Source organism: Aplosporella prunicola (genome assembly GCF_010093885.1).
Source record: "Aplosporella prunicola CBS 121167 unplaced genomic scaffold K452scaffold_9, whole genome shotgun sequence".
NCBI classification, from domain to species: Eukaryota; Fungi; Ascomycota; class Dothideomycetes; order Botryosphaeriales; family Aplosporellaceae; genus Aplosporella; species Aplosporella prunicola.
Window position 1 is genome coordinate 1,014,508 of NW_022983537.1, and position 22,764 is coordinate 1,037,271.

General features: G+C 52.5%; 10 protein-coding genes across 10 annotated transcripts; 7 read left to right on the forward strand and 3 right to left on the reverse strand.

The window, feature by feature from the left end:
* Positions 1-1,686, forward strand: K452DRAFT_286331 (uncharacterized protein). The gene has a single exon (XM_033540276.1). It carries the CDS (start codon positions 157-159, stop codon positions 1,402-1,404), a length of 1,248 nt encoding a protein of 415 aa, XP_033399215.1. The 5' UTR covers positions 1-156; the 3' UTR covers positions 1,405-1,686.
* A 71-nt stretch (positions 1,687-1,757) lies between these two features.
* K452DRAFT_172004 (uncharacterized protein) lies at positions 1,758-3,708 on the forward strand. The gene has a single exon (XM_033535805.1). It carries the CDS (start codon positions 1,852-1,854, stop codon positions 3,514-3,516), a length of 1,665 nt encoding a protein of 554 aa, XP_033399216.1. The 5' UTR covers positions 1,758-1,851; the 3' UTR covers positions 3,517-3,708.
* Positions 3,709-4,122: 414 nt separating this feature from the next.
* K452DRAFT_225563 (carbohydrate esterase family 8 protein) lies at positions 4,123-5,100 on the forward strand (the record flags this gene model as incomplete). The annotated part of the gene is made up of 1 exon (XM_033536763.1): positions 4,123-5,100. One exon carries the CDS (start codon positions 4,123-4,125, stop codon positions 5,098-5,100), a length of 978 nt encoding a protein of 325 aa, XP_033399217.1.
* A 637-nt stretch (positions 5,101-5,737) lies between these two features.
* K452DRAFT_269082 (uncharacterized protein) lies at positions 5,738-8,784 on the reverse strand (the record flags this gene model as incomplete). The annotated part of the gene is made up of 2 exons (XM_033538927.1): positions 5,738-8,462; positions 8,510-8,784. 2 exons carry the CDS (start codon positions 8,782-8,784, stop codon positions 5,918-5,920), a joined length of 2,820 nt encoding a protein of 939 aa, XP_033399218.1. The 3' UTR covers positions 5,738-5,917.
* Positions 8,785-8,966: 182 nt separating this feature from the next.
* On the forward strand, positions 8,967-9,897 carry K452DRAFT_357804 (uncharacterized protein; the record flags this gene model as incomplete). Its single annotated transcript, XM_033546145.1, has 2 exons — positions 8,967-9,557; positions 9,617-9,897. 2 exons carry the CDS (start codon positions 8,967-8,969, stop codon positions 9,809-9,811), a joined length of 786 nt encoding a protein of 261 aa, XP_033399219.1. The 3' UTR covers positions 9,812-9,897.
* Positions 9,898-10,507: 610 nt separating this feature from the next.
* K452DRAFT_198651 (uncharacterized protein) lies at positions 10,508-10,936 on the forward strand (the record flags this gene model as incomplete). The annotated part of the gene is made up of 1 exon (XM_033535993.1): positions 10,508-10,936. A coding segment is annotated over one exon (429 nt), but the record flags the coding sequence as incomplete, so codon positions are not given.
* A 1,318-nt stretch (positions 10,937-12,254) lies between these two features.
* K452DRAFT_297234 (uncharacterized protein) lies at positions 12,255-14,057 on the forward strand (the record flags this gene model as incomplete). Its single annotated transcript, XM_033542000.1, has 7 exons — positions 12,255-12,617; positions 12,676-12,900; positions 12,977-13,066; positions 13,133-13,166; positions 13,227-13,574; positions 13,637-13,803; positions 13,866-14,057. The coding sequence occupies 7 exons, from the start codon at positions 12,255-12,257 to the stop codon at positions 14,055-14,057; spliced, it is 1,419 nt and encodes a 472-aa protein (XP_033399221.1).
* A 942-nt stretch (positions 14,058-14,999) lies between these two features.
* K452DRAFT_307625 (uncharacterized protein) lies at positions 15,000-17,132 on the reverse strand (the record flags this gene model as incomplete). Its single annotated transcript, XM_033543084.1, has 4 exons — positions 15,000-15,006; positions 15,030-15,370; positions 15,440-16,100; positions 16,153-17,132. The coding sequence occupies 4 exons, from the start codon at positions 17,130-17,132 to the stop codon at positions 15,000-15,002; spliced, it is 1,989 nt and encodes a 662-aa protein (XP_033399222.1).
* A 3,440-nt stretch (positions 17,133-20,572) lies between these two features.
* On the forward strand, positions 20,573-21,643 carry K452DRAFT_317636 (uncharacterized protein). The gene is made up of 4 exons (XM_033544086.1): positions 20,573-20,635; positions 20,688-21,222; positions 21,283-21,382; positions 21,442-21,643. The coding sequence occupies exons 1-4, from the start codon at positions 20,581-20,583 to the stop codon at positions 21,511-21,513; spliced, it is 762 nt and encodes a 253-aa protein (XP_033399223.1). The 5' UTR covers positions 20,573-20,580; the 3' UTR covers positions 21,514-21,643.
* K452DRAFT_347419 (uncharacterized protein) lies at positions 21,409-22,533 on the reverse strand (the record flags this gene model as incomplete). The annotated part of the gene is given in 4 exon segments (XM_033545493.1): positions 21,409-21,817; positions 21,926-22,208; positions 22,279-22,429; positions 22,441-22,533. 4 exon segments carry the CDS (start codon positions 22,531-22,533, stop codon positions 21,658-21,660), a joined length of 687 nt encoding a protein of 228 aa, XP_033399224.1. The 3' UTR covers positions 21,409-21,657.
* Positions 22,534-22,764: the final 231 nt, after the last annotated feature.

Genomic DNA, 22,764 nt, shown 5'->3' on the forward strand with positions numbered 1-22,764 from the left:
CACAGCGCTTGCGCTGCCCCTAACCAGCCACCATGGCGCCTCCGCCGTTCGCAACGACTCCAAAACTCAACGCCCTCCTCTCCCATCTGACCTCCCTACAACTAAGACCCTTTGCATCTGACTGAGCCTTCCGTTCGCTCACCAAGGCCGCCAACCATGGACCGACTCAACGTCATAATGGATGATTCCTGGAAGGCTGCCGCTCATATGGAAGAGACGGAAGACGAGCGGGAGGCAAGGACTCTCGCAAAATTCCCCGACTTCGAAGCCGCCATGCCTCGACTCCCTTCTCGGCTGCAAGACATTTCGCTCATCGACAACCTGACATCGTACCTCGGCGCGCGCAACCCCTTCGCACATGCCGCCGACCCGGAGACAACGAATCTTTGGCTGCAGGACAACACCGCGCATCGCCCGCCTGGCGCAACCGGTAATAATGTCTGGCAAGCCAAGTTCGTCGCGGCATATTTCATCAAGAACAGCGGACGTGACTACAGCAAGCTGGTGGCGGACGTCGCGGAGAAGGTGGGTGTAGGGAAAGGCGACGAGGCGGAAACAACGATAGCAAAGCGGCTGGAGCCATGGATCGACGCGATCCTGCCCGCGCACACAGTCGACATCAGCATCGATGGCACACAAACGGAGAAGCTAGGTCCCAGTGGGCGCAGCGGCGTCAGCACCAACGACATCACGCTCAAGGGAAATCATGTCGACGGGGACACCATCACTAGCACGGCTGTCAACCTGCACACGCACCCCATGACGACGACGTTTGCGGAGCCAACTGGCTGGGCCGTCCTCTCAGACATCGACGACACGATCAAGATAACGCAGACGCCGTCGCCGCTGGGGATCCTGCGCAGCACGTTCGTGGACGCGCCGACAGCCGTCGCGGGGATGCCGCAACTGTACGCGCACATCAACAAGATGCTCGGGAAGCCGCCGTTCTGGTACCTCAGCGCCAGCCCCTACAACCTCTACCCCTTCCTGCGCGACTTCCGCGACGCGCATTTCCCGTCTGGAGAGTTGCTGCTGCGCGAGGCGAGCTGGATGGACCTGGCCGGCTTCTTGACGTCGCTGACTGCTGGGACGCGCAAATACAAGACTACGCGCATGCGCACTATTCAAGCGCACTTCCCGAAGCGCAGGTTCCTGTGCATTGGCGATAGCACGCAGAGCGATCCGGAGGCCTACGGCGACATGTACCGCGCGTTTCCGGGCTGGATTGGCGTTATCTTCATTCGAAGGGTAACGGGCGTGGCGGAAATGAATGAGGCGACGAAGAACGCGCCGGAGCGGTTCGAGCGCGCTTTTGAAGGAGTGCCGAGAGAGGCGTGGGTGGTGTTTGATGACCCGGCGGAGTTGTATGAACGAGTGGAAGAGTTGGTGAAGGTTGCTGCGTAGGTAGGCAGACTGGCTGCTCGCACTTTTTTCGGCGTTCTGGTGGTTTCGTTGTCTCATTCTCATGTTTGGTGGTTCTACTGTTCATCTTGTCCACCGTATACCCCTTTACTGGTAGAGTTTGTGGATATTGTAGAGGCGAGCGGTGTGCAAATGTCATGTCAAGAAGGGCGCACGCCCTTTTTTCTATATTATATTGTATTGCAGAGTTCAGGGGAGCAAGGCGAGATGGTCAGGCCCGCAAGTATATAGTGCAAAGGTGGAGCAAAGCCGCCCTACCCGGGGCGTCTAGTCGCTAGCCGAAAGCTTCGCGAGCTTCGTTACATACGCCCTCAGGGGCCGGAGGTCCACATCTCGCGACTCGCGACGCCTTGACGCGACCCCGGCCATGGATCGACTGCTGCCTTGACATGTTGTACATACGCGACCGCGATCGACCGACTTCCATCCATGATGCGTGCGAGGATGAAGCCTAATTCGCGCGCCGCCAACTGGGCCGGCGTCCGCGACGCTGTGCTCGGCCTCCTGCTCCTCGTCGCCATCAAGCTCTCCGCTATCGCCCTCGACCATGGCTGCGCTCGCTATGTGACGCTAATTGAATTCATGATCGACTCGGATGACCAGTCGGGAATCACGCCCAGGCCACAAGCAGCAAAGAATTGGCACCCGTACAGGGACATGGCGGAGTCCAACGTGCCCCAGGAGCGCCTCGATGTCGACCGCTGCGTCTACTTGCACAATCACGTCGTCGAGTTGGGCTGGGCTGGACGGCACCGCGACGTCGAGCCCAAAGAGATCCCGGCCCGCCCGACGACAACGTGGTGGGAGCACTGGGAGGGCGTCGAGGCCGAGGTGGGGAACCTGGCCTACCTGCAAGAGGTCCTGACGCCGGATGTGGTTGAGTTCCTGCACCGCGCGCAGATGCCAGCCGATGGCCTCGCCTTCTCATACTTTCTTGAGGGGCTGGCGTCGCCGCAAGATATGGCCGAGCATCTCCAGTCGACCTACGAAATGTACGAGGAGACACGATACCTGCTGCTGTACATGAGGACTTGGACCGAGGATCGGCTTGGGGTCGTATTCGACATGGACACCAACCTGGCGAGCTACGTTGACTATTGGACTTTTCTCAACGATGAACTAGACTCTTTCCCGCTCGAGCTCGTGTTGGCGACGTATGTTGGCCTTGTGGAGAGTGGGAAGTTTGTCGCGCTTCCGCAAGCGGAGGTGGATGCAATTCGTGAGAATGACTACTTTGGCCACTCCGAATACAGCTCGCCGTGGGCCATGAAGCCCTACGGCGATAAAGCGCTCAACGACACCCTCGACTATTTCAAAAAGCTGCTGAGGGCCATCTGGGAGCGCATGCCGGCCGATGCAAAAACGGCGCAGGCCGAGCAGAGGATGTGCCAGCGCCTTATTCATCCAGAGGCCCTAGCAGACAACCCGGACGTGCCAAATGACAGCTTCCTGTACAACTTCCTCACCTGCGCCCCGGGGTGTCCTTTCCGCTACATTGCCCCGGGCCTTGAATGTCCCACACCAGAGAACATTGCCGCCTTTCTGGAAGGGCCTCCGTGGCCGCCACCACCAGACCCAGCCAAGTACAGCCAGGGCCCGTCGGAGCATCCAATCCTGCTGTTTGGATCGGACGAGGTAATTGAAGACAATGTCGACGGCGGCGGCTTCTACTACGTCGCGAACTCGACCCTGACCGGCATGCGGGGTGGGCTGTATCTCAACTCACAGACACACGCGTGGGACGGATACCAAGACGGCGTGCGCCTCGTCACGCCCTTCCCCGTCGGGGCCAACGGATTCGCGCGCTTCGGCGACAACAGGGCCATCACGGACAAGCCGTACCGGTACGGCTCGCAAGAAGGCCCTGCCCGCGACCCGGAGGCCTACACGTCGCTGTTCCAAAGCGGGACCAATCCGTTCAACGATCCGCACCACACGCAGCTGATGGTGCTGCTGCAGTTCTGGATTCTGCTGGTGGAGAACGGGCTGTGGACGGTCGGGCCTGCGGGCGTCGAAGGCGGCATGGACGTGTTCAAAATGGCCGACGACGAAGACCAGTGGTGGAGGTACACGCTCATGGCCGCCACGCCTTGATTAACGCTCGTTCCGAGCCCCGATGTGCCGATGCCGGCTGCTCATCTCATCGCGGGCCTGGCCGTGGGTGCCCCGCTCGGCATGACACTCCCGACGTTGAAACCGCCTGTTACCCGTGTGAAACTCTAAACCAAAACATACGAGCTTGATGCCGCGTAGGCATGAAACAGAAACGACTACCGGAGAAACAAGCATGAGCTCGGTAGAAATTTTCGTCACGGCGAGGGAAAAGGTGGTGCGATGGTTTTCTAGAAGAGCTAGCTGCGGATAGGCCACGGAACGGCGTTTGCTAGTGGCACGCAATTCAGCACAGCGAAGCAGGCTCCAGTCTTAGCCGACAGGGCGGAAGCTTAGCTTCAAACAAAGTGCGGGGAGACACGCAAATGAAGCGTTTCATGGAAAGGCCGACCAACCGGCCAATTTCCCGTTTCGGGGCCTCGCGAACAGCTCTACCTAATTATTTACGGCCGCACTTCTCGAGTATATATACTACTGTTGATCCTCGCTGTTTTACGCCATCATCCCGCTCAGGTCAGGTACTACTTCTCCCTACTTCTTCTTCGTCCAACTTCAATTCGCTCTTTCGCTTCACCACCACCAACAGCAATGGCTCGCCTTCTTTCCCTCCTGGCCCTGGCTGGCTCGGCTCTCGCCATCACCTCTCCCCCCACCGGCGCCCTGACGGTCGGTTCCAGCGGCACATACAAGACGGTTCAGGAGGCCGTGGACGCGCTGAGCACGTCGACGACGAGCGAGCAGACCATCTTCATCTACGCGGGCACGTACAAGGAGCAGGTCACTCTCCCGACGCTCAAGGGCAAGCTCAACATCTACGGCTACTCGGCGGACGACAGCTCGTACAAGGGCAACAAGGTCACGATCACGGCGGGCCACAGCCAGGCCGAGGGCCTCAACAACGACGGCGCCGCCACCCTCCGCGCCCACACGGCCAACCTCGCCATGTACAACGTCAACGTCGACAACTCGTACGGCGAGGGCTCGCAGGCCGTCGCCATCTCGACCTACTACGGCGAGCACCAGGCCTACTACGGCTGCCAGTTCACGGGCTACCAGGACACGGTCATGGCGCAGAGCGGCAAGCAGTACTACGCCAACTCGCTGATCCAGGGCGCGACCGACTTCATCTTCGGCCAGGAGGCCGCCGCGTGGTTCGAGAACATCGACCTGCGCGTCCTGGCGGCCGGCTCGGGCTACCTCACCGCCAACGGCCGCCTCGCCGCCGACAGCGACGCCTACTACGTCATCAACAACAGCAACGTCGCCGCCGCCGACGGCAATTCCGTCAAGGCCGGCGCCTACTACCTCGGCCGCCCCTGGCGCCAGTATGCCCGCGTCGTCTTCCAGCACACCGCCCTCAGCGATGTCATCAACGCCGAGGGCTGGCACACCATGTCCTCCGGCTCTAGCACCATGGACAACGTCGTCTTCGGCGAGTACAAGAACACGGGCAAGGGCGCCTCCACCAGGGGCCGCAAGTACGGCAAGCAGCTCTCTGCTGCGGTCGATATCAAGACCGTCCTTGGCTCTGACTACATGGACTGGGTTGACAAGAAGTTCTTGTAATTGTGATGGGCTTCTTTCTTCTTCTTATGTGGCATGTATATGCGAGAGGGATGATAGGGGTTGGATGTTTTTGAGCACGGATGTACATATGAGTGGATTGTATGAGTGGTAGCTTCTTCTTCGCTTCTTGACTGTAAATATTATTTATGCCGGGGCCGGACCGCCGTTTTCTGATGCATTTTCTGTCCAACTTTCTCTGTCCGTCTTCGGTGTCTATTGTTGTGCAGCGCCAACATGTCCTCGCAACTCCTGCCCACCGTCTCCAACAATTACAGAGCACCCAGCCACCAACCAGCCGTCCTAGCCCCGCCCTTGAACAAGACAACCCACATACACGGTTTAGACCACCCACGCAGCACAACCCCCACAAGCCCGCCCGCCTGCACAAACTCCGCGTCTGAGCCCGCATGGATCGCCCCCCTTTCCCGTGTCTTGGCATCTGGACCCGCTCACCCGCCAGGATGCACGTCATTGCCCGTTTCACGCGGCACGCATGTCCCTATTATAGCTATAGGCTGCTGGCCACATGCGACAACCATATTGCATTGCGGGGTATATTGCTTCTATGCTATAGTGGTGGAATGGCAGGGTGCTTATGTTCGTACAGTACATACGCGGCGGTCTATCGCACATGCGTGTCTCATAGTCTTGAATTGATCCTTGGAAAACAAAACACAAAACTAACAAACAAACACAAGTCCGGCCTGCGGGTCCCAAATATCATCGTCCACTGTGACTACCAACTACGCCGGAGAAATGCGATTTTGCCGGCGGACAAGCTGTCCATTACGTAGGTAAGATCATCGTGTGAGAGTCCTCAAGAGCTCGTTTTGGAAAAGACAAATTTGACGCGTGACCCTTCTTCCCTGAGCACGTCGAGCAGCGGCTCGTCATCGATCATCGCTTCCAAGTCCGCCGCTGATACATGATCGGTGGCGGCTTCTTCCTCGTCATCCGTTGTTGCTGGTGGGGACTCGGCAGAAGTGCCTTGGCCGAGCAGAGCCACATCAATGTGCGCATACTGCATCAATGCCAGCATCTTGGCCTTGCCTTGGTTCTTGCCTTTGCCGTCCTTGATCCGCTTCTCTTGCGCCTCCATGTCCACATTGCTCGCCTTCAGCAGCATGGGTAGCTCCGGCAGTTCCTCGTCGTCCGTCTCTTCTGCGGCTGCCTCTTTCACCTCAGTGACATCCTCCGCAGTGACGATGCCTCCGCCATTGCCGCGCCCACCGCACGGACAGCTAACCAGCTTGTGCGTTTGGCAGTCGTTGCTCTCGTCCAGAGTGAAGAGGTCGCGGAGCTCCTCGCGAGTGAAGCTGGACGAAGAAGACTTGTTGTCAATAACACTGTCGGCGAGACCTTGCTTGGTGAGCTGACGCTGGTAGATCTTCTCATCCAAAGCGCCCATCGTGAGAAACCGGTAGATCTTGCATGGCCTCGCCTGACCATCGCGATGGATGCGAGCCATGGCTTGAAGATCATGAGCTGGGTTCCAGTCAATGTCGTAGAGAATCAATCGGGACGCGCCAATCAAGTTGATGCCCATCCCACCAGCCTTTGCGGAAAGAAGAAAGATGAACGATACTTTAGCATCGGTCCTGTTAAACTTCGAAATCAATTCCGTGCGTTTGTTAGTGGGCGTCGAGCCGTCGACCCGCAGGAACGAGTAAGACAATGAGGCGAGAAGGCTCTCGAGTACATTAAGGGTAGACGTGTAATGTGAGACAATGACGACTTTCTCGTCGGTCGTGCTCCGGATCCGATGCAGCAGACTGTCGAGAACTTGGAGTTTGCCGCTGGCTCCTGGGCTCTTAAGGAGCTTCGGCGGGATAGACTCCAAAATGGAGGACATGAGAGAGTTTGCCTTGGGAAGCTCATCGTTGTTTGAAGGCAACAAAAGCCTTGGGCTGTTGCACACTTGCTTGAGAACGTTGATGAGCTGGAGGGCATTCTCATTGCTTCCCATCGCAGCACCAAAGGCGGGCGACGATAGAACGACGCGGTAAACCTCCGATTGAGCAGATGTCGGCCGACAGAACAATACATGTTCGGATTTCGACGGAAGGTATTTGGCCAAAATCCTCGCTTCTCGGCGAAGCATGAATTGCTTCGTGATGTTCTTCATCTCCTCGTCCCGAGCCTCGCCTTTCTCCCTGTCTTTCGCAGTCGCTTCCGGTTGGCGACCTCTGACGATTGGCCCTTCGAATTCTCTCCTAAATGTGGAGAGCTTTCCAAGAATCCCAGGGTTGACCAGGTCGACAACAGAATAGAATTCCAACAAATCGTTCGACAAAGGCGTACCCGAGAGCATGACGATTCGGTCGGTTTCCAGTGCCCTTATAGCCGCAGCCGCCTTGTTCTTTGCTCCCTTGATCTTGTGTCCCTCATCAGCGATGATGATATCGACGTTGCAGCCTTTCTTGATTTCCGCGTATGCCTCCCGGAACCTCTCATATCCAATGACCATGACGTTGTAGGCCCTGCCTTTTGTAAAGTCCGTCAGGCGCTGTTTCTTGTCTTCCACCACAAAGACGCCAATTCTCTCGTTGCCCAGCCACTTGCGGAACTCTCTTCTCCAGTTGCCGACAACAGTTGCTGGACATACGATCAACGCCTTCTTGACCACAGGCCCCTCTTCATAGATCGGGTTTTGCTTGAGCAGAGTCCAAAGGAGGGTGATTGTTTGCAACGACTTGCCGAGCCCCATGTCGTCTGCTAGGAAGGCTCCTCTCCCCTCGAATGACCGCAGTCCCATGACACATTCGTACAAGAATTGTACGCCTTCCCGCTGATGTTCGCGGAGATGCTTCCCAAGAATCGGATCGATCACGACGTCCACAACTTGTTTCCCCTTAGGAACGTCCATGGGAAGAGGCCGCTTCATCACCAAAGCGCCAGGAGCATTGGGATCGTGCCGAGGCTGCGGTGTCGAGGTTTTAATGGTTTTCGGCAGGGTCGTGGTGGAAAGGAGCGGATTCTTGAACTGGTTTGTGGTAGCCTGTGTCTTTGGCGCCGCGACATTCAAATTCTTAACCTGCTTTGCTTCAACTTTCTCTTGTTTTGTCTGAGCTTTCATGCTCAGTGCCGGTTTCTTCTCAACCACTTCTTGAACCTGAGCCTTCGGCGCCGGTACCGGCCCTAGAAATGGAAGTCCTGCGAGAAAGTCCTGCTTTGAAATGACCGAGTCAACCTCAATGTCTTTGCCTCCAACTGAAAGTGTGGAACCCGGCAACAGCGGCTTGTTCATCATTGTCCTGCCCATATCACGGCCGGAGATGTCCTGGAGATATGCATAGCCTCCAGATACCGACAGCACACCGTCGCCGTCCCAAGTCTTGTTCTTCTTGGTCGTGAACTTGCGCCTAGGAAGTCAGCGCGTACATCTCCGTGCCATCAGGCTCCAACGTACCACAGGACAGTATAATATCCCTCCACGCCATTTTCGTCGGCCTGCCTGGATAATGCGGATGCAGCAGGATTCACAACCTGCACTAGAGGCTTTCGTGGGACAGCTGATACGTGTACTGCCTTCGGTGGCGCGGTCGGCGGCTCTGCATCGTTCTCGCGCGAGACGCGTCGCTTCTTTGGGGGCGGTTCCGAGGCATTAGGAGAGGTATGCCGCAGATCCTGGACATTGGCGGGCCTTCTAGCCAGCAGTGGCGACTTAAAGGGCTTGTTGAGCATGTTGAGTGGTGGAGTGGCCTCGGAGAGGCCGAAAATGTGATGTTGTTGACGCGATCATGTGCTTTCGTGACAGCGCGTCTCGCTTCCTAGCTGCCTTACGTCATCGGCCTTTGTCTCTTTTCTCAACACCAAACTCATGCATCAACCTGTCCGGGAAGACATCTTGCCATCCCCAAGCCATCATGGCTGACACTGAAGAGAACCGTGAGCGTCAGCTCAATGAAATCACGCTGCTCGAGACTATGTACCCAGAAGAAATACGCATCATCAAAAACCCGCAAGGGCCTGACGAGGACTTTGAACTCGAAATTCAGCTAGACACCGCCCACAGTCTGTCCTTCGTACTCCCATGGCTCTATCCAACGTCATCGCCGCCACACGTCTTCGTTTCCTTCGGACCCGGGGTCCAGAATGACGATCGAAAGCAGCTGCGCGCGCGCCTGCGTGAGATTGTCGATCGGCAAGTTCCAGGGATCGAGTGTGTGGACCTGATCGTTGGCGATTTCAAGCAAGCCCTTGAAGATTTTGAGTCCGATCGTCAGGCCCAGGCGGCCCAACATGCGGCTCCCCGGCCCACGCATAAAACAGAAGAGGCCGAAGGGCTAAGGGTGGTCTTGTGGATGCATCATCTGCTCGCTACTAGTAAGCGCCGCGCGATCGTGCAACTGTCGAAAGAGTTATCACTTGCTGGTTACTCGAAGCCTGGTTACCCAGGGAGCGTATACGTAGAAGGAGAAGCGAGCAACGTCAGATCCTTTGTAGATGAACTCAAGGTTCGTATCCATTTTGGATCGTATGACTGGAACGCCAATGATCTGACTGTGGCATGCAGTCGATGCGGTGGCAAGCCATCCAGGAGCGGGCGTCAGAGGTGACTCCTGTGCCTGCGTTAACCCTGATATCTTCCGGGCAAATCGGCGTTGAAGAAGTCCAAGGCCTTGGCGATATTGTCGAAAACCTCAAGTCCAGAGGCGATAGGGGACCAGAAGTGGCGACTTTCTACGTTGAGGGCATGAGGATCAAATGAGGCATATGACCAAAAGCTGCCCAAAGAAGTTAAACAAGGTAATCGAGGCGAACCGCCGCCATCAGCCATAAGATACACCTATAGACCTAAATTACGAATCTGGTAACTGGCTGAAAACTAGCCAATGGGAGATTAGGCCGACGTTTTCACCGGCTGGTTACACAGCGCCGGCTTACTGCCTCTTGTCTTAAGTGCGTCAAGCTTTGCAACACCTACTCGGAGATCTTTGTCCAGGTCCGAGGATCTGCTCTTTGCATTTTTGAGTGCTACTAATCGCATATATAAATGCGATCATGTCGCTGCAAAGTCTGGTCAGAACAATCAATCTTCACATCAGAGCGCCAGCGGAGGCCAAGCCAGCTTGAAGACATCATGGATAGCACCGTATCGGACACCGACCAGTTCAACACTTTTCCCGTTGCTGCACCTAGCCCTGGCACAGTACCAGACCATACAGTGGCTCAAGGTCTCACCATAGAGCAGTTTCGCATACTCACGGGAATCCTTCCACTCGACCGATCCAGCGAGATGGCAAAAGGGAGGCCACGACTACGATCCAAAAGCAAAAGCCAAACAATACGGAGCGAGATTAGCAGCATCGCTCCCACCAAACTACTTCGCCACGGATCAAGTTTTGCACGACTCCGCTTCTGGAAGCCACCTCACTCCAAGAACTACGACGTGGAAGCAAACGCCGGGATCTACGTGCGCATCTGCCGTGACGAGCACCGCATCAAATGGCAGTATCGAAGCTACAACTACGCACTGTACATCTTCCTTGTCGCCCAGCTGATCGTCTCATCCATTCTCGTCATTCTCGGAGCTCTGTCTCACGACTTCCATATCGCTACGGCTATCCTGGGCGCCATCAACGGTACCGTCGCAGGTATCCTGGGCCTGCTGAAAGGACAAGACCTCCCCACGAAACTTATCAAGTACGAATATGCCCTGCAAAGCGTGCGCAGGGAAATTGAATGGATGGAACGAGAAGTCATTACGGGAAAGGTGGTGACATTTGAGGATGTGGACAAGCTGGAAAAGAGATATGAGCGGGTGCGTGGGGATGCTCAGAGGGGACTCACGGATCCTTTTGTCAAAGACAAGGTCGAAGTAGGGCCAGGGATACAGGGCACTGATGTCCGTTACGGTAGGAGTCGCTTTAACAGTCATGGAGGAGCGTCTGTTCGGTACAAGTAGGGGTTGTGACTCGTTTGTAAGTCAGCTTGCTACTCCTCTTCAAGTCAGTCAGGTTTAATACTTGAAACTGACTGGGTTTTGTTCGTTGGGACATGTCATGGGGGTTGGTTCATGGTGGAATGTTGTTTTGACTGGTTCTGCTTTCATACATATATTTATTTGGCGGTACATTGGATTTTAGAATGCTAGGAGTAATGGGGAAATTAGCGTATTTTTCGCAAAAATTATGTTTACTGATGTTCCTGCGATTTCAAGGCTTTTGTGGAGATAATCGTGGCTAGCTCCAGACCAGATGAACGTTTTCTACCAGTTGGAAAATCTCACTTTAAGGAATCCACTACGAAGGGTTAATTATTAAACCAATGTTGAACGTTCGAATTAGTATGTGCTTGGCCCTGATAATCTCAGCTCTGACTTCAGGCGAGTATTCATGATTTGGGATGTGCGAGGGCATTTTTTGGGTACGAAGGTGTGTGAACGTGAAAATGCTTGATGTACAGTACTAGGCCCTAGTATTCGTGCTATGTGCCCTGTTTTACACCAAAACTCGTCCTCTTCGCACGTGTTTTATAACCACCTAACGTTGCTGCATTTCTATAAAAGTCTCTAGATTTATAAAAAATTGGTTAAACTTTTATTCTACAGATTTAGATTTTTTTAAAAGTCCCTATTTAAGAAATTATAATATATATTCTAGTTCTCTTAAAATTCGGCGAGTTTATATAGAATACCGCCGAATTTTTAGTTATCTCTACTTTGTACTTAAATATCTTCTTTCTTTAGTATAACTTTTTATAAGTAAACTAAGAATAATTTAGGGCATGCAATTTTCTCCAGCTTATATAAACTTTAAGTATTTTAGTAACTCCTTGACTGTGAAATCGCTCACTGCGTAAGGCGAGTTATGGCGTAAAACGGGGGTAGCACAGATACTTAGGGCACGTCACGTAAGTATGTTCCTGGGGTGAAGATTGACTGCGTGGTCTCCAGAAACGTACGTAGAGCTGCCTCGTCATTCCGCGGAATGACTTCTCACGCAAACGCTTTTAGGAAACATTAACTGCTTTTATTGAGTTTCACGCCATCACGTTCCCCTGCAGCCCGTCACACACCGTCTTCACCGTCTTCACCGAATCTTAAGCACATTAGGAACAGGTATATAACTTTAACAATTCCTCCAAAATGAAACAACACCGTCGTCTCTTTCCAGAGAGTCATCTGTAACACACTCGTTTGGCCTCGCAAAATGCAGATCCTCGCCGCCCTCTTGCTGCTCCTTGCAGCTGCGGTGGTATCAGCTCAGAGACATGACTTGCCCACGAATAACAACATACTCGCCTCCACACCGACCGTCACCCTGGGCTACTGCACCGCCGCCACCGCTGCCAGAAACGCCTCGCTCGGCTACTACAAGTACCAAAACATTCGCTTCGCTGCCGTTCCAACCGTGGATCTCCGCTTCGCCAAGCCCGAATGGCCTCCGGTCGAGACTGTACTCAACAATGGCTCTTTGGCTGATGCGGACGTCGACTGCTTCTCCGAGGAGGATTGCCTGTACATGGATATCTGGGCTCCTGCCAATAGCGAGGAAAAGAAGCTTCCCGTCATGGTTTTGGACATATGGAGACGGTTTCACGGGCGGAAGCAAGTCCGAGAATACTTCAGAGGGCCTCTTCAACTTGACCAAGGACTTCATCTTTGTTTCGTACAACTACAGGCTCGGTATCACTGGCCTGGCTAACGGCCCCACCCTGCTGCACGAGGGCGGTACTTCCAACGCCGCTATTTGGGATGTTCAGCATGCTTTCCAGTGGGTTAAGAAGTATATTGGTCATTTTGGAGGCGGCTCGAACCAGGTTATGGCTGTTGGTTTCTCCGCTGTTGGCTCTCAGGTCCTGTTCCAGATGACGGCAAGTCCTCGTCGAGATGTTTTCTTTGATGTGATTGTTAACAAATTGATCTCTTTAGCGGTTTGCTGGTCATGCTGAGCAGCTCTTCGATCGCGCCTACTTCATGTCTCCGGGTTACGTGTCTGGCGCTGGCCACTACCATTCGGAGGTGAGTGGACATTTCCCATCCTTTGTATACTGAAGCGAGACAAACTGACATCCTTTGTACTTGTAGACTTTCTGGCAGAACATCTCCACTTCTGTTGGTTGTGATGGTGGTCACTTGGACTGCATACCTATCTAGTGACCACTAACCAGACGCCAAACAGACGAAGCTCAGCTCTATCGAAAACGCTTCAACTCCAAGGACCCCTTCGTAATCAGCCACGAGCAGCACGAAGCCAACAGCCAAGCCTACACCGGCATCAACACCAGCGAAGACGTTGCCGCGTACCTGCACATCTTCTTCCCTGCCATCACCAACGACGTCGACGAAATCCTGGACCTCTATCCCGAGCCTAACTACTCGAGCCCCGGCCTGCCCTTCGCGGACATAAAGCAGTCGTTCGACTTAGCGGCAAAGGACTTGGCTGTCATCCAGGCGCTGCAGAGCCAGACGTGGAACGCTATGGTTGCTTTGGATACGGCTATCAATGGCACTGGTCAGAACTACTACTGTAAGCTTTCACTGACCTGTTATAACAAATTTTTCATCGACTAAGTGAACGAATGCAAACAGCCTACAGCACCTCCTCCCTCTCCTCGTCTTTCGCTTCCTTTTCAAGCGGCTCCGTAGGTGGCCCCAGCGGCTCATCCAACTCAAATACCTCGAGCAACTCCTCCTCTCCCGCCGGCAGTATGGGCGGCGGCATGCGCGGCAGCTCCTCTGTTAACTCCACTATCGCTGTAAGCATATCTTCCCATTCTAGACAACCCCCCCCCCCTTTTAAACCACGGCTGCGCAATAGATCATGATGCAGAAGTACCTGCTCTCCTTCGTCTTGGCCGGTAACCCTAACACCAAGTGGGCGGACGACAAGATCCACTGGTCGCCTTTTGTTAATGACATGCAGTTGGTTTTTAATTCGACGTTTTATCTTGACGAAGACAATTTGATGAACAGTAGGGTCTTGTACTGGAATAGGGCGCTGTGGTACTAAGGAGGAGAGGTTCGCCGGAGACATGGCAGGGACGGCAGACTTATGTCGTGGGGTCTGGATTTGGATCTCGTTCGCTTGTCTTGGATACGCATACCATATCTTCGGATTGATGAGGTACGCTGTTATGAAGACAAAGGGAGAGCTTATGGATGCAGATACTGAAGTTTCCAATAGAGAAAGGAACCTCGAGTTCTAAAGTCGTTAATTTTCTCAGTCATATAGGCCGTTAGCAGCATAGAAAGGCATTTCTCGATAAGAGTAATAAGGACATTCTGGTTACTTTCTAATATTTTAATAGCAGAGTTCTATTAAGTACTTCAGTATTGGTCGCAATTCGTTTTTAGCAATTTCTCTATTGTCTCTAAAGCTCTACAATCGTTTTGTGGCCTTAGTATCTTAACCTGTAGAGCTTCCAAGTTCCAACCGCCTAACATTCAGTCTAACTAGCAACCCTCTCCTCAATCGTTCTCTCAGATAACAGAGAAATCACGCTATCATCAGGGTTCGATATCGTCCCTTCCAGCGCCGACAGTAGGCGGGACGATCCGCCTACCGTCCCTACCGTCCACTCGTTCAATTAGACGACTAAGTAAGCCGTCTCGTTCAGTCGGACCGACATCATAAGATTTAGTATAGTATTACGAAAATTTATATAGCATTAGAGGTATAAGATTATATACCGACTCGCCGACGTAGCGTTCGCCCCTTAAAATCAATACTAATTTTCTTACTACCGTCGGCCGGCGTCCTTCTAAACCAAGCTCCGTCAGGACTAAGACCGTTCTTAGCGCAGGGGGGACGGAGACGGTTCAGACCCTTCGTTAGCGTATCTACCGACTGTTCAGTCCGGCGGTGCAGGGACTGGACGATGTTGAACCCTGGCTATCATCCCCGACAGAAGCAGTACTCGATTCTTTTTCTTCCTCCTCCACTCTCGCTCCCTTAGCAACTGTCTGAGTCTCAGCAACCAACAACTCATCCATCGTGGCCGGCGGTGCCTTCAGTCTTGGATGCTCCACATCCGTAATATCAAGCATGCCGAGCTGCTCCCCGGGCTTGGTTAGAGGCACGGCATCAGCACCTCCGTGCCATGTGCCTACGCCGAGCTCCTCGTGTGCCAGTCGCTGCAGTTGCAACGTCTCGTTTGTACACCATTCCAGCCGCGAGTACTTGTCTAAGCCGTAGCGGCGCTTCTGGATGTAGCTGATGAAGGGCTCGAGGGTGTAGGATATGATGATGATGATTCCGCCGAGTGCGAACGTCAAGCTCAGGCCGAAGGTGTTGAAATTGGTGTAGGCTGTAGTAAGAATTTTCTGTTCGAAGTAGTTGTTTAGCGTTGTACCTGAGATTTGATGCATAAAAAAATGATGAGTTGGGCACACCTGGTTTTTACAAACGTATTGGTGTGCAGAATCCGTCGGTGGTATAACAAATTCCCGTATTCTCGGATCTTTAGGTCCGGTGGCGTATTCAACAACCAATGCCTGAAGTAGCGCTAATTCGCCTTTAAACCAATGCTCGACATCTAGTTGCCACTGGTTGTCCGAAAGCGGTCCTTGCACTCCCAAATTTATGTTATATCTTGAGGTCAGTGCTGAGATGCCTAACTGTTGAACTTGGTGAATAGGAGTGAATGACATTACATGGCCGACGATTGTTTTCCATATTTTAGACTTGCTGCTCTCTGGCCACAAAGCTTGTGCGTTGTAGAAGGTGTCAGCTGGGGATCCCAGAGGCGTACACTGCTTTCCGGCTTGTAGGCCTGGATTGCATATTTGGCTCTGAACCGCGCATCCTAACACTGATGCCACATCGTCGGCGCGATAAACAGTCATTTTTCCTGTCTCTCCCCCAATAAGCTCCATTGGAAGTTCGTGATGGGCTGAATACCATGGATCATTCGTTTCTGCAGTGAACGTGATATTGTTGGCAGACAGGAAATATAAGTGTGTATCTGCGTGTGGTTTCCGAAGCTGTGGAATAGGATCGAAATTGGAATATTCAAAATCAATTGAATCGTTCACGAACGCGGCCATCAATGCACTACCTAGCAGTAAGCATCGCAACAAACACAATACAGTTCAATGGGGCATACTTAATACTATAGTCGTCCGGGAACCCGGCACTGTAAGTGGTCTGATTTCGAACAGAGTAATCCCATGTCTCGAAAGTCGAATTGAGACCGGGGAGCGGGACTAAGTTCTGACCAAGATAGAACTTAGTTAGCTGTGCTTCCATCCCATTGGCTCGGGATGAAATTTTTGCTTCGTATTCATCAACCGCTAAAGGTGCGCAAGTCATGACGCTTCGAAACAAAACACGACTACTGATAGGGCCATTAATTCCCAGGTGATCATTGCTGTCGACAAAGCCGGTATCAAGCTCGATGTTGTTGTAAAAATTCTTGCAAATATCCTTTGCGAACGGACAAGTCGCGTTCTGATTTGACGTCCAGGGAAGTTGCTTCTTCACGTAGACTCGGCAATCTTCCGGATTTGATGTGTTTGTGTAGCATTTTTGGGCATAGTTGGCTGAATCTACCGTTCTTTGCACCTCATAAGGATATATCAATTTTAGATGTATGGCCGATTTGAGGTCTGACGTATTTTGAATTCCGCAATACGGACTTGACAGTAGAACTTCTGTTCCGGTTGATGTTGCGATCTTTGATGAGAAGATTCCCGCCACGGAAAAGCATCCGAGAAAAGAAATGGCCAACATGATTGTAGGAAGCATTCGTCGATACGGACGATGTACGTTGTAATGACGCCAGGCCCATAAGAGTCTACCAAGTGACAAGACTCCGCTACCGCCGTTTGCTGAATTGCGTAGTACTGCCTGTTGTTGATGGTATAAAGCATCGCGAGGGGCTTCGGATGAGAAATAGTAGTGTAGGGCGAAGCAAATGATTCTCCAGAATGCCGTGCCGACGAAAGTGATAAACAATGTAATAAAAGAGATAAGGAGGCCCCCGTCGCGACGATTGAGAGTGATGGTTGACCCCAAGATACGCCCACGGGACCAATTGATCCATACACCCTCGTAAATTGAGTAGTAGTCTGCCGAGTCAGACATGGAGGTGGTGTTTGCGAGAAATACAGTCGTAGATTGCGGATAAAGATAGATGTATGTTTCAAGTTCGATGTTGTCAACACTCTTGCCCCTTAGCTTCAAACAGCTCGAAAGCAGGATTTAAGGGCGTAGTTCCGTGAAGTCATGGTCCTGGTTCATTACCACGTACGGGGATTAGCAGCTGTAGTTTGTAGAGCATGCTCTATTAAAAGAAACTCTAATATTGATTGGTATATTTTCAGGACTCTGTGAGAATTCGCGATTGTGGGTTGTTAAGGCTGAGCCTATGTGTGTGTGATGAGGTGTTATCTTCTGCAGTCAGCTTAGAGGGGCTGAGTGCAATTCTTGTTGCATTGCATATTACCTGAAGGGATCTTCCGGCGGATATCCGCACATTGTCTGTCTGTGGAGAGCGGTTATTAGGCAAAATGCGGGGCAAGGCGAAATGAGACAATAAGACCGACCTTGAAAGCTTATTGGATGGTGGGTCGTAAGCAAAAGAGATTCGAGGCAACCGCGCCGCCCCCACTATTGAGCTATGCTTAGCTATTAACCGATCCTGTATGGCAATCCTTTCCGTCCCCAAAAAGATATCCTATAGTAGTTTGAGTAGGCGGTTAGCCGGCAATAAGCACCAGTAACAGTGTATCATTTCTTTGATTTTTGCGTATACTTACTTTATTTATAAGCCAAACTATGACAACTTCCCGAAACTCCAGCATTAATAATTGGATGCGGAATCATGAGGACCTAGCATTTTCTAAAAAGGGGTTATTTTTCCCGGTTTACAAGCCTTGTACAGTTTTTAGCAATATTACAAGTATTAAAATAACCTAGGTGAGTGAAGGCACGACATTGTTTATCTCTTGAGACAGGGCAAACTCTAGATTAATTAATCAATTATTATTTAACTATCTCTATAAAGGTAAGGCATTTACAGATTATCTTTTAAGCACATTGAGGCAATGATATGTTCTTAATAATCTCGCGTGAAAATGTTGTTCTTAGAGGCCTATATTAAGAAAGACAAATATTGTAAGACGGTAAAGTTTTGCTAGTAATACTAGTCTTCTTTTCATCTACCTGCTACTGATAATTGTCTCCTAAGCTCAAGGTATTTCTTTTTTAAAATTTCTTTTTGATTGTTACAGGGGTGTTGTGTCAATTTTTAGATCTTATGGCGTTCCGGGTTGGGCCGCTGGGGTGGCGTCAGCACCAGCGTTGACATAATTTACCCCACCATCCAACGTCTCCTACAAGCACCTCTCGCAGAAACAACGTTTGCGCCGTCATCAGCCCTGCAGTATCGCTGCCACTCAGAACTTCAATACTCCCTTTTCCCGGCACCAACTGCATCAGCTCGGGGACCTTGTAGCAAGTCAAACAGGGTTGCTGGTCGTCCGATGGCGAGACCATGTCCAGCTGAGGTACTATCATTAGCGCTGGCGTGGGGGCTACAAGGTCCATCAGCCCAAGCGACGTCTACATGATGATTCGATAGCATGTCTGTAGTATCATGCGATTCTCTAAACAAGGTGAGCGCGCGACTTGCTCTGGTCCATGAAGTCGAGGAGGTTGCGATCCACAACGTCCCTTTTCCCGATTTTGATCATGGAGCCGCCATCAGCGCAAATACGCCAGGACTCGTCAAGCAAGTCTCCAGTCAAGGAGTTCACGATAATATCAATCCATTCCCTTTGGTGGACACCCTAATTGTAGAAGCACTTAGTGTCCCGCGAAGAGAACACCCGATCAAGGGGGGTTCCGAATGTTTCTTCTAGGAACTGGCGTTTAGAGTCGGTGCCGAAAGTAACGTAAATCTGGATATCTTAGTCAGAACGTATACGGGATATACTTTCAGAAGCTTGAGCGACTAACCTCGGCACCAACGTACTTTGCAAGCTGAATGCACGCAATGCCGATGCCGCCCGCGGCAGAGTGAATCAAAACCGACTATAACAGTTAGCAGCTATTCCAACTGGGTATTGTTGCAGAGTGCACACCTGTCCTTGCCGAAGATTTCCTACGTTAAAGAGCGAGTAGATCGACGTAAGGTACACTAGAGGGATAGTCGCGGCATCTTAATGACAGTTTTAGCATTTAACCAGCCGTTGGCTTTGTAAACTGGCCGTACCTCAAAAGAGAGAGAGTCGGGTATGCGGTGTACCCGTTCGACAGGAACTTGTACCCTGTTGGAGAATGTGCCGTTCTTAAGGATGGTGTTGAAGTGTACGCAGTTTATATTGCTTTTTCTGTGGCTTAGTCATTTAGCACAGGGTATAAGAGGACTCCGCCTACCGGGCTCCTAACAAGATCATGCCACTCATTGCTATCAATTGAAACCCCATTCATTGCAACAGATGGCTACCCGATCTCCAGGCTTGTAACCTTCCGCATTCTTTCCGACACGCTTGACAATACCTGCCCCCTCAAGGCCAAAGCAAAAATTCATTTTCAGGGACGATGCCCATTGTCACCGCACGTCTTGTTTCCTGGTCAATGTCATTGTGTAAAAGACTTAAACGTGAGCCATACCTTGAAATTTAAGCCTGCGGCATATAACTCCACTTCGATACATCCATCTGCAACCGGAAGCTCGCTTGGTGTCATCTCGGAGTAATAGAGAGCATCCAAAGTTAGGACGCGCTCTGCCCTCAGCATTGCGACTGTGCGAAGATCGTGCAGGCGCTTTGAGACTGGATCAGCACCACGGCCTATGCTTTTCTAGTCCTGATTAATCGGCTGGTCTGGAATAATCCGGTTGAAATGGATGACGCCACTGCGTTCTGCAAAGTCAAAGTCTGCGTTGACTTTGGGTGTTGGAGCCTTCATGCTTGAAAGTACAGAGAGAACTGTTTCCGGAACGCCAGGGCCATCACCATGCTCGACGTTCAATGTGACTAGTCAAACTAGGGTCTTCTGCTCGAATTGTTCTGATGGATCCAGAGGCCAGAGCATTGTCGGGGCTCGTAACCGTCATCTGCGCCTCGAGGCGTTTGACTTCATGCGGCGACTCAAGGCACACTGTACACACGTCGACGTTTGAGAACCGCACTACGCTGCAGTCATAATATCGGATCACCATGTGGCAGCCTCGTGGCTTGATCACGCAGCTGCTGGGTCCAACGCCGGCGCTGATGGTTGTCCCGGAGCTGGGATGGCCAGGTGGCTCTGTTCGACCTGCTGCAAGGGCTGAAGCGAATGCAGCTCGCTCCGGGAAGGGGTCATCTGAATGTGCTGAGCGGAGATGGTGTCTTTGTCCAGGAGGCGCTGGGTTGGAAGGCGGCTGCGACTAGCGGCGTCGAAATTGGCCGGTGTCTTACGGTTGGGACGGCAGGGGTAAGCGGCAGGGGTCAGACAAAGGATGGTAGAGATTTCTAATCAACAAACGTACGAGAGGATATTAAAATGCCATCTGTGACCCGCTCTCGTTTTCAAAACCACCGCCACCATGTCGTCGACCAACCCGAACAACGTCGTCTATCTGATCACCGGTGCCAACCGAGGTGGGTAAGCAGATGGTGCCTTACGCCGCACCTCTGGCTGACAAGGCTACAGGCATCGGCCGCGCCTTTGTTGAGGCCTATCTCAGCCGGCCATCGACCACCGTCGTAGCCGGCGTTCGCGACCCTGCACATGCGACGGCCCAGTCGCTCTCTCAGTTGTCCAAGGGCGCCTCCAGCGAGCTCATCGTCGAGCGCATCGATGCCTCGGACGATAGCAGCGCGCCGGCGGCCATGGAGCAGCTGGCACGTAAGCATGGCATTGTGAAGCTGGACGTTGTCATTGCCAACGCGGGCGTGAGCCGGTCCTATCCGCGGGTCGCTGAAGTGGCCATCGACGAGCTCGACTACCACGTTCGTATCAACGGTTACGGTACGCTGCGCCTTTTCCAGGCCACGCTGCCAGCCATGGACCGTGCCGCTTCCCCCAAGTTTGTTGCCGTCAGCTCTTCGGCCAGCAGCATTGGTGGCATGGACCTTCAACCCTTTCCTAATGCAGCCTACGGCCCCTCTAAGGCTCTGCTTAACTATTTGACGCGCAAGATGCACTTTGAGCACGAGAACATCATCGTCTTCCCTGTTGATCCCGGGTAAGGCCCGGACTGTAGCCCTCGCGTGCGCTCCTGCTGCTGCTGCTGACAGGAATCTAGGTGGGTCAAGACGGACATGAGCAACGACGCCGCCGCCATCTTGGGACTTGCCGAGGCTGAGATGACGCCCAAGGAGAGCGTCGATGGCCTAGTCAGAGTGGTAGGTGTTTCCCTTCCTTTCTCCGGACGTGGGGCTGCTTGCTGACGCCGGTCGTGCAGATCGACGGGGCGAGCCGGGAAGAGACGTCGGGGCGGTTTCTGCTCTACACGGGTGAGGCGTCGCAGTGGTAGGTACTCTACGAAGTAAGACGACGGTGTGAACGGCCTAGCTTGTTCTAGCTTAGCTAGACCACTCAATTTTAGATGCATTATATAATCTTCTCTATTCCTCTTTTACAATCGACGCTTTCCTCAATGCACTGCGAAAATCTCATTTCAGTTAAATTCTTTGTGCCCAAACCCAGCGACAAAGGTGTCCAACAAAGTCTTGTCGACTGTCTTGGCTGAGTTCCCAGAACCGTGCCGTATACGCTTGCCCGCTAATAGCGCCTCCTGCAAATTTCCATCTTCGAGCCGTTCATCGACATAGTAGAACCTGTGATGTGCCGTTTGCGTAAGTAGGCAACTTACAAGAGCCAAGTTTTAAAGGAAAAAGTGAAAACAATATTCTGGGAGTAGATATACAAGGAATTGAGTTACTCACGTCCATCCCTTTCCCGCATAAGCAGTCGCGGCACATTCAATCGTGTGGGCCATCGCCGACTTACCCACGCCTAAGGTGAGAAGCATAGGTTGAGGCGACGAGTCAAGGCCATTGCCAGTATAGATAAAAGTCTTCGGCACATCAGGCGGAAGGGATTTGAAGCCCTCGGTAGCCAGCTGAGCAGCATGATATGCCGAGGAAATGTTCACGGCAAGGTCTGCTTTGAAGTCGAGAAGCGAAACGCTCAAGGGATCATCTTCGGCTGTGAGATGCATGCCATAGGCTGCATCAATCGGTGTATCACTATCAGTTCTAATAACTAATGGATATACTGAGCAGGACGTAGCGCTTACCGTTATAGATGACGATGCTTGGCGCACTGCCAAATTTCTGCTTCACCGTGTCGAAGGCTTCAGCTACAACACGAAGTTGTGTCAAGTCCGCTTGCACATGGTGGTGTTCAAGGCTTGGGGCGGCTGTGAGCCTGTGGCGGCGCCGCTGTGGCTAACCTCGACAACGCCGTACCCCTTTGAGGGAAAGAGCTTCGCGGTCGATGCTCCGATGCTGGCTCCGGAGCCGAATATGAGGACAGTCTTGTTCTGGGCCATAGCAGGCTTCGTATCTGAGGCAGTGATACGACGCGGTTGGTGCCTGTAAGTGAGACAATATCGTTAAATAGAATAATCCCGCCGGCTATAAAGGTTGGGAAGATAAGACGAGACATTTGCCGGCACTCTTACAAGGTCTTGTCAGCACTACTTAGCGTGGGGTGGTGGATTGACAAGGGTCGTACCTAGGTACCGGCAACTTTCGCCGGGTTGTGGCGGCGCGGCGAATTT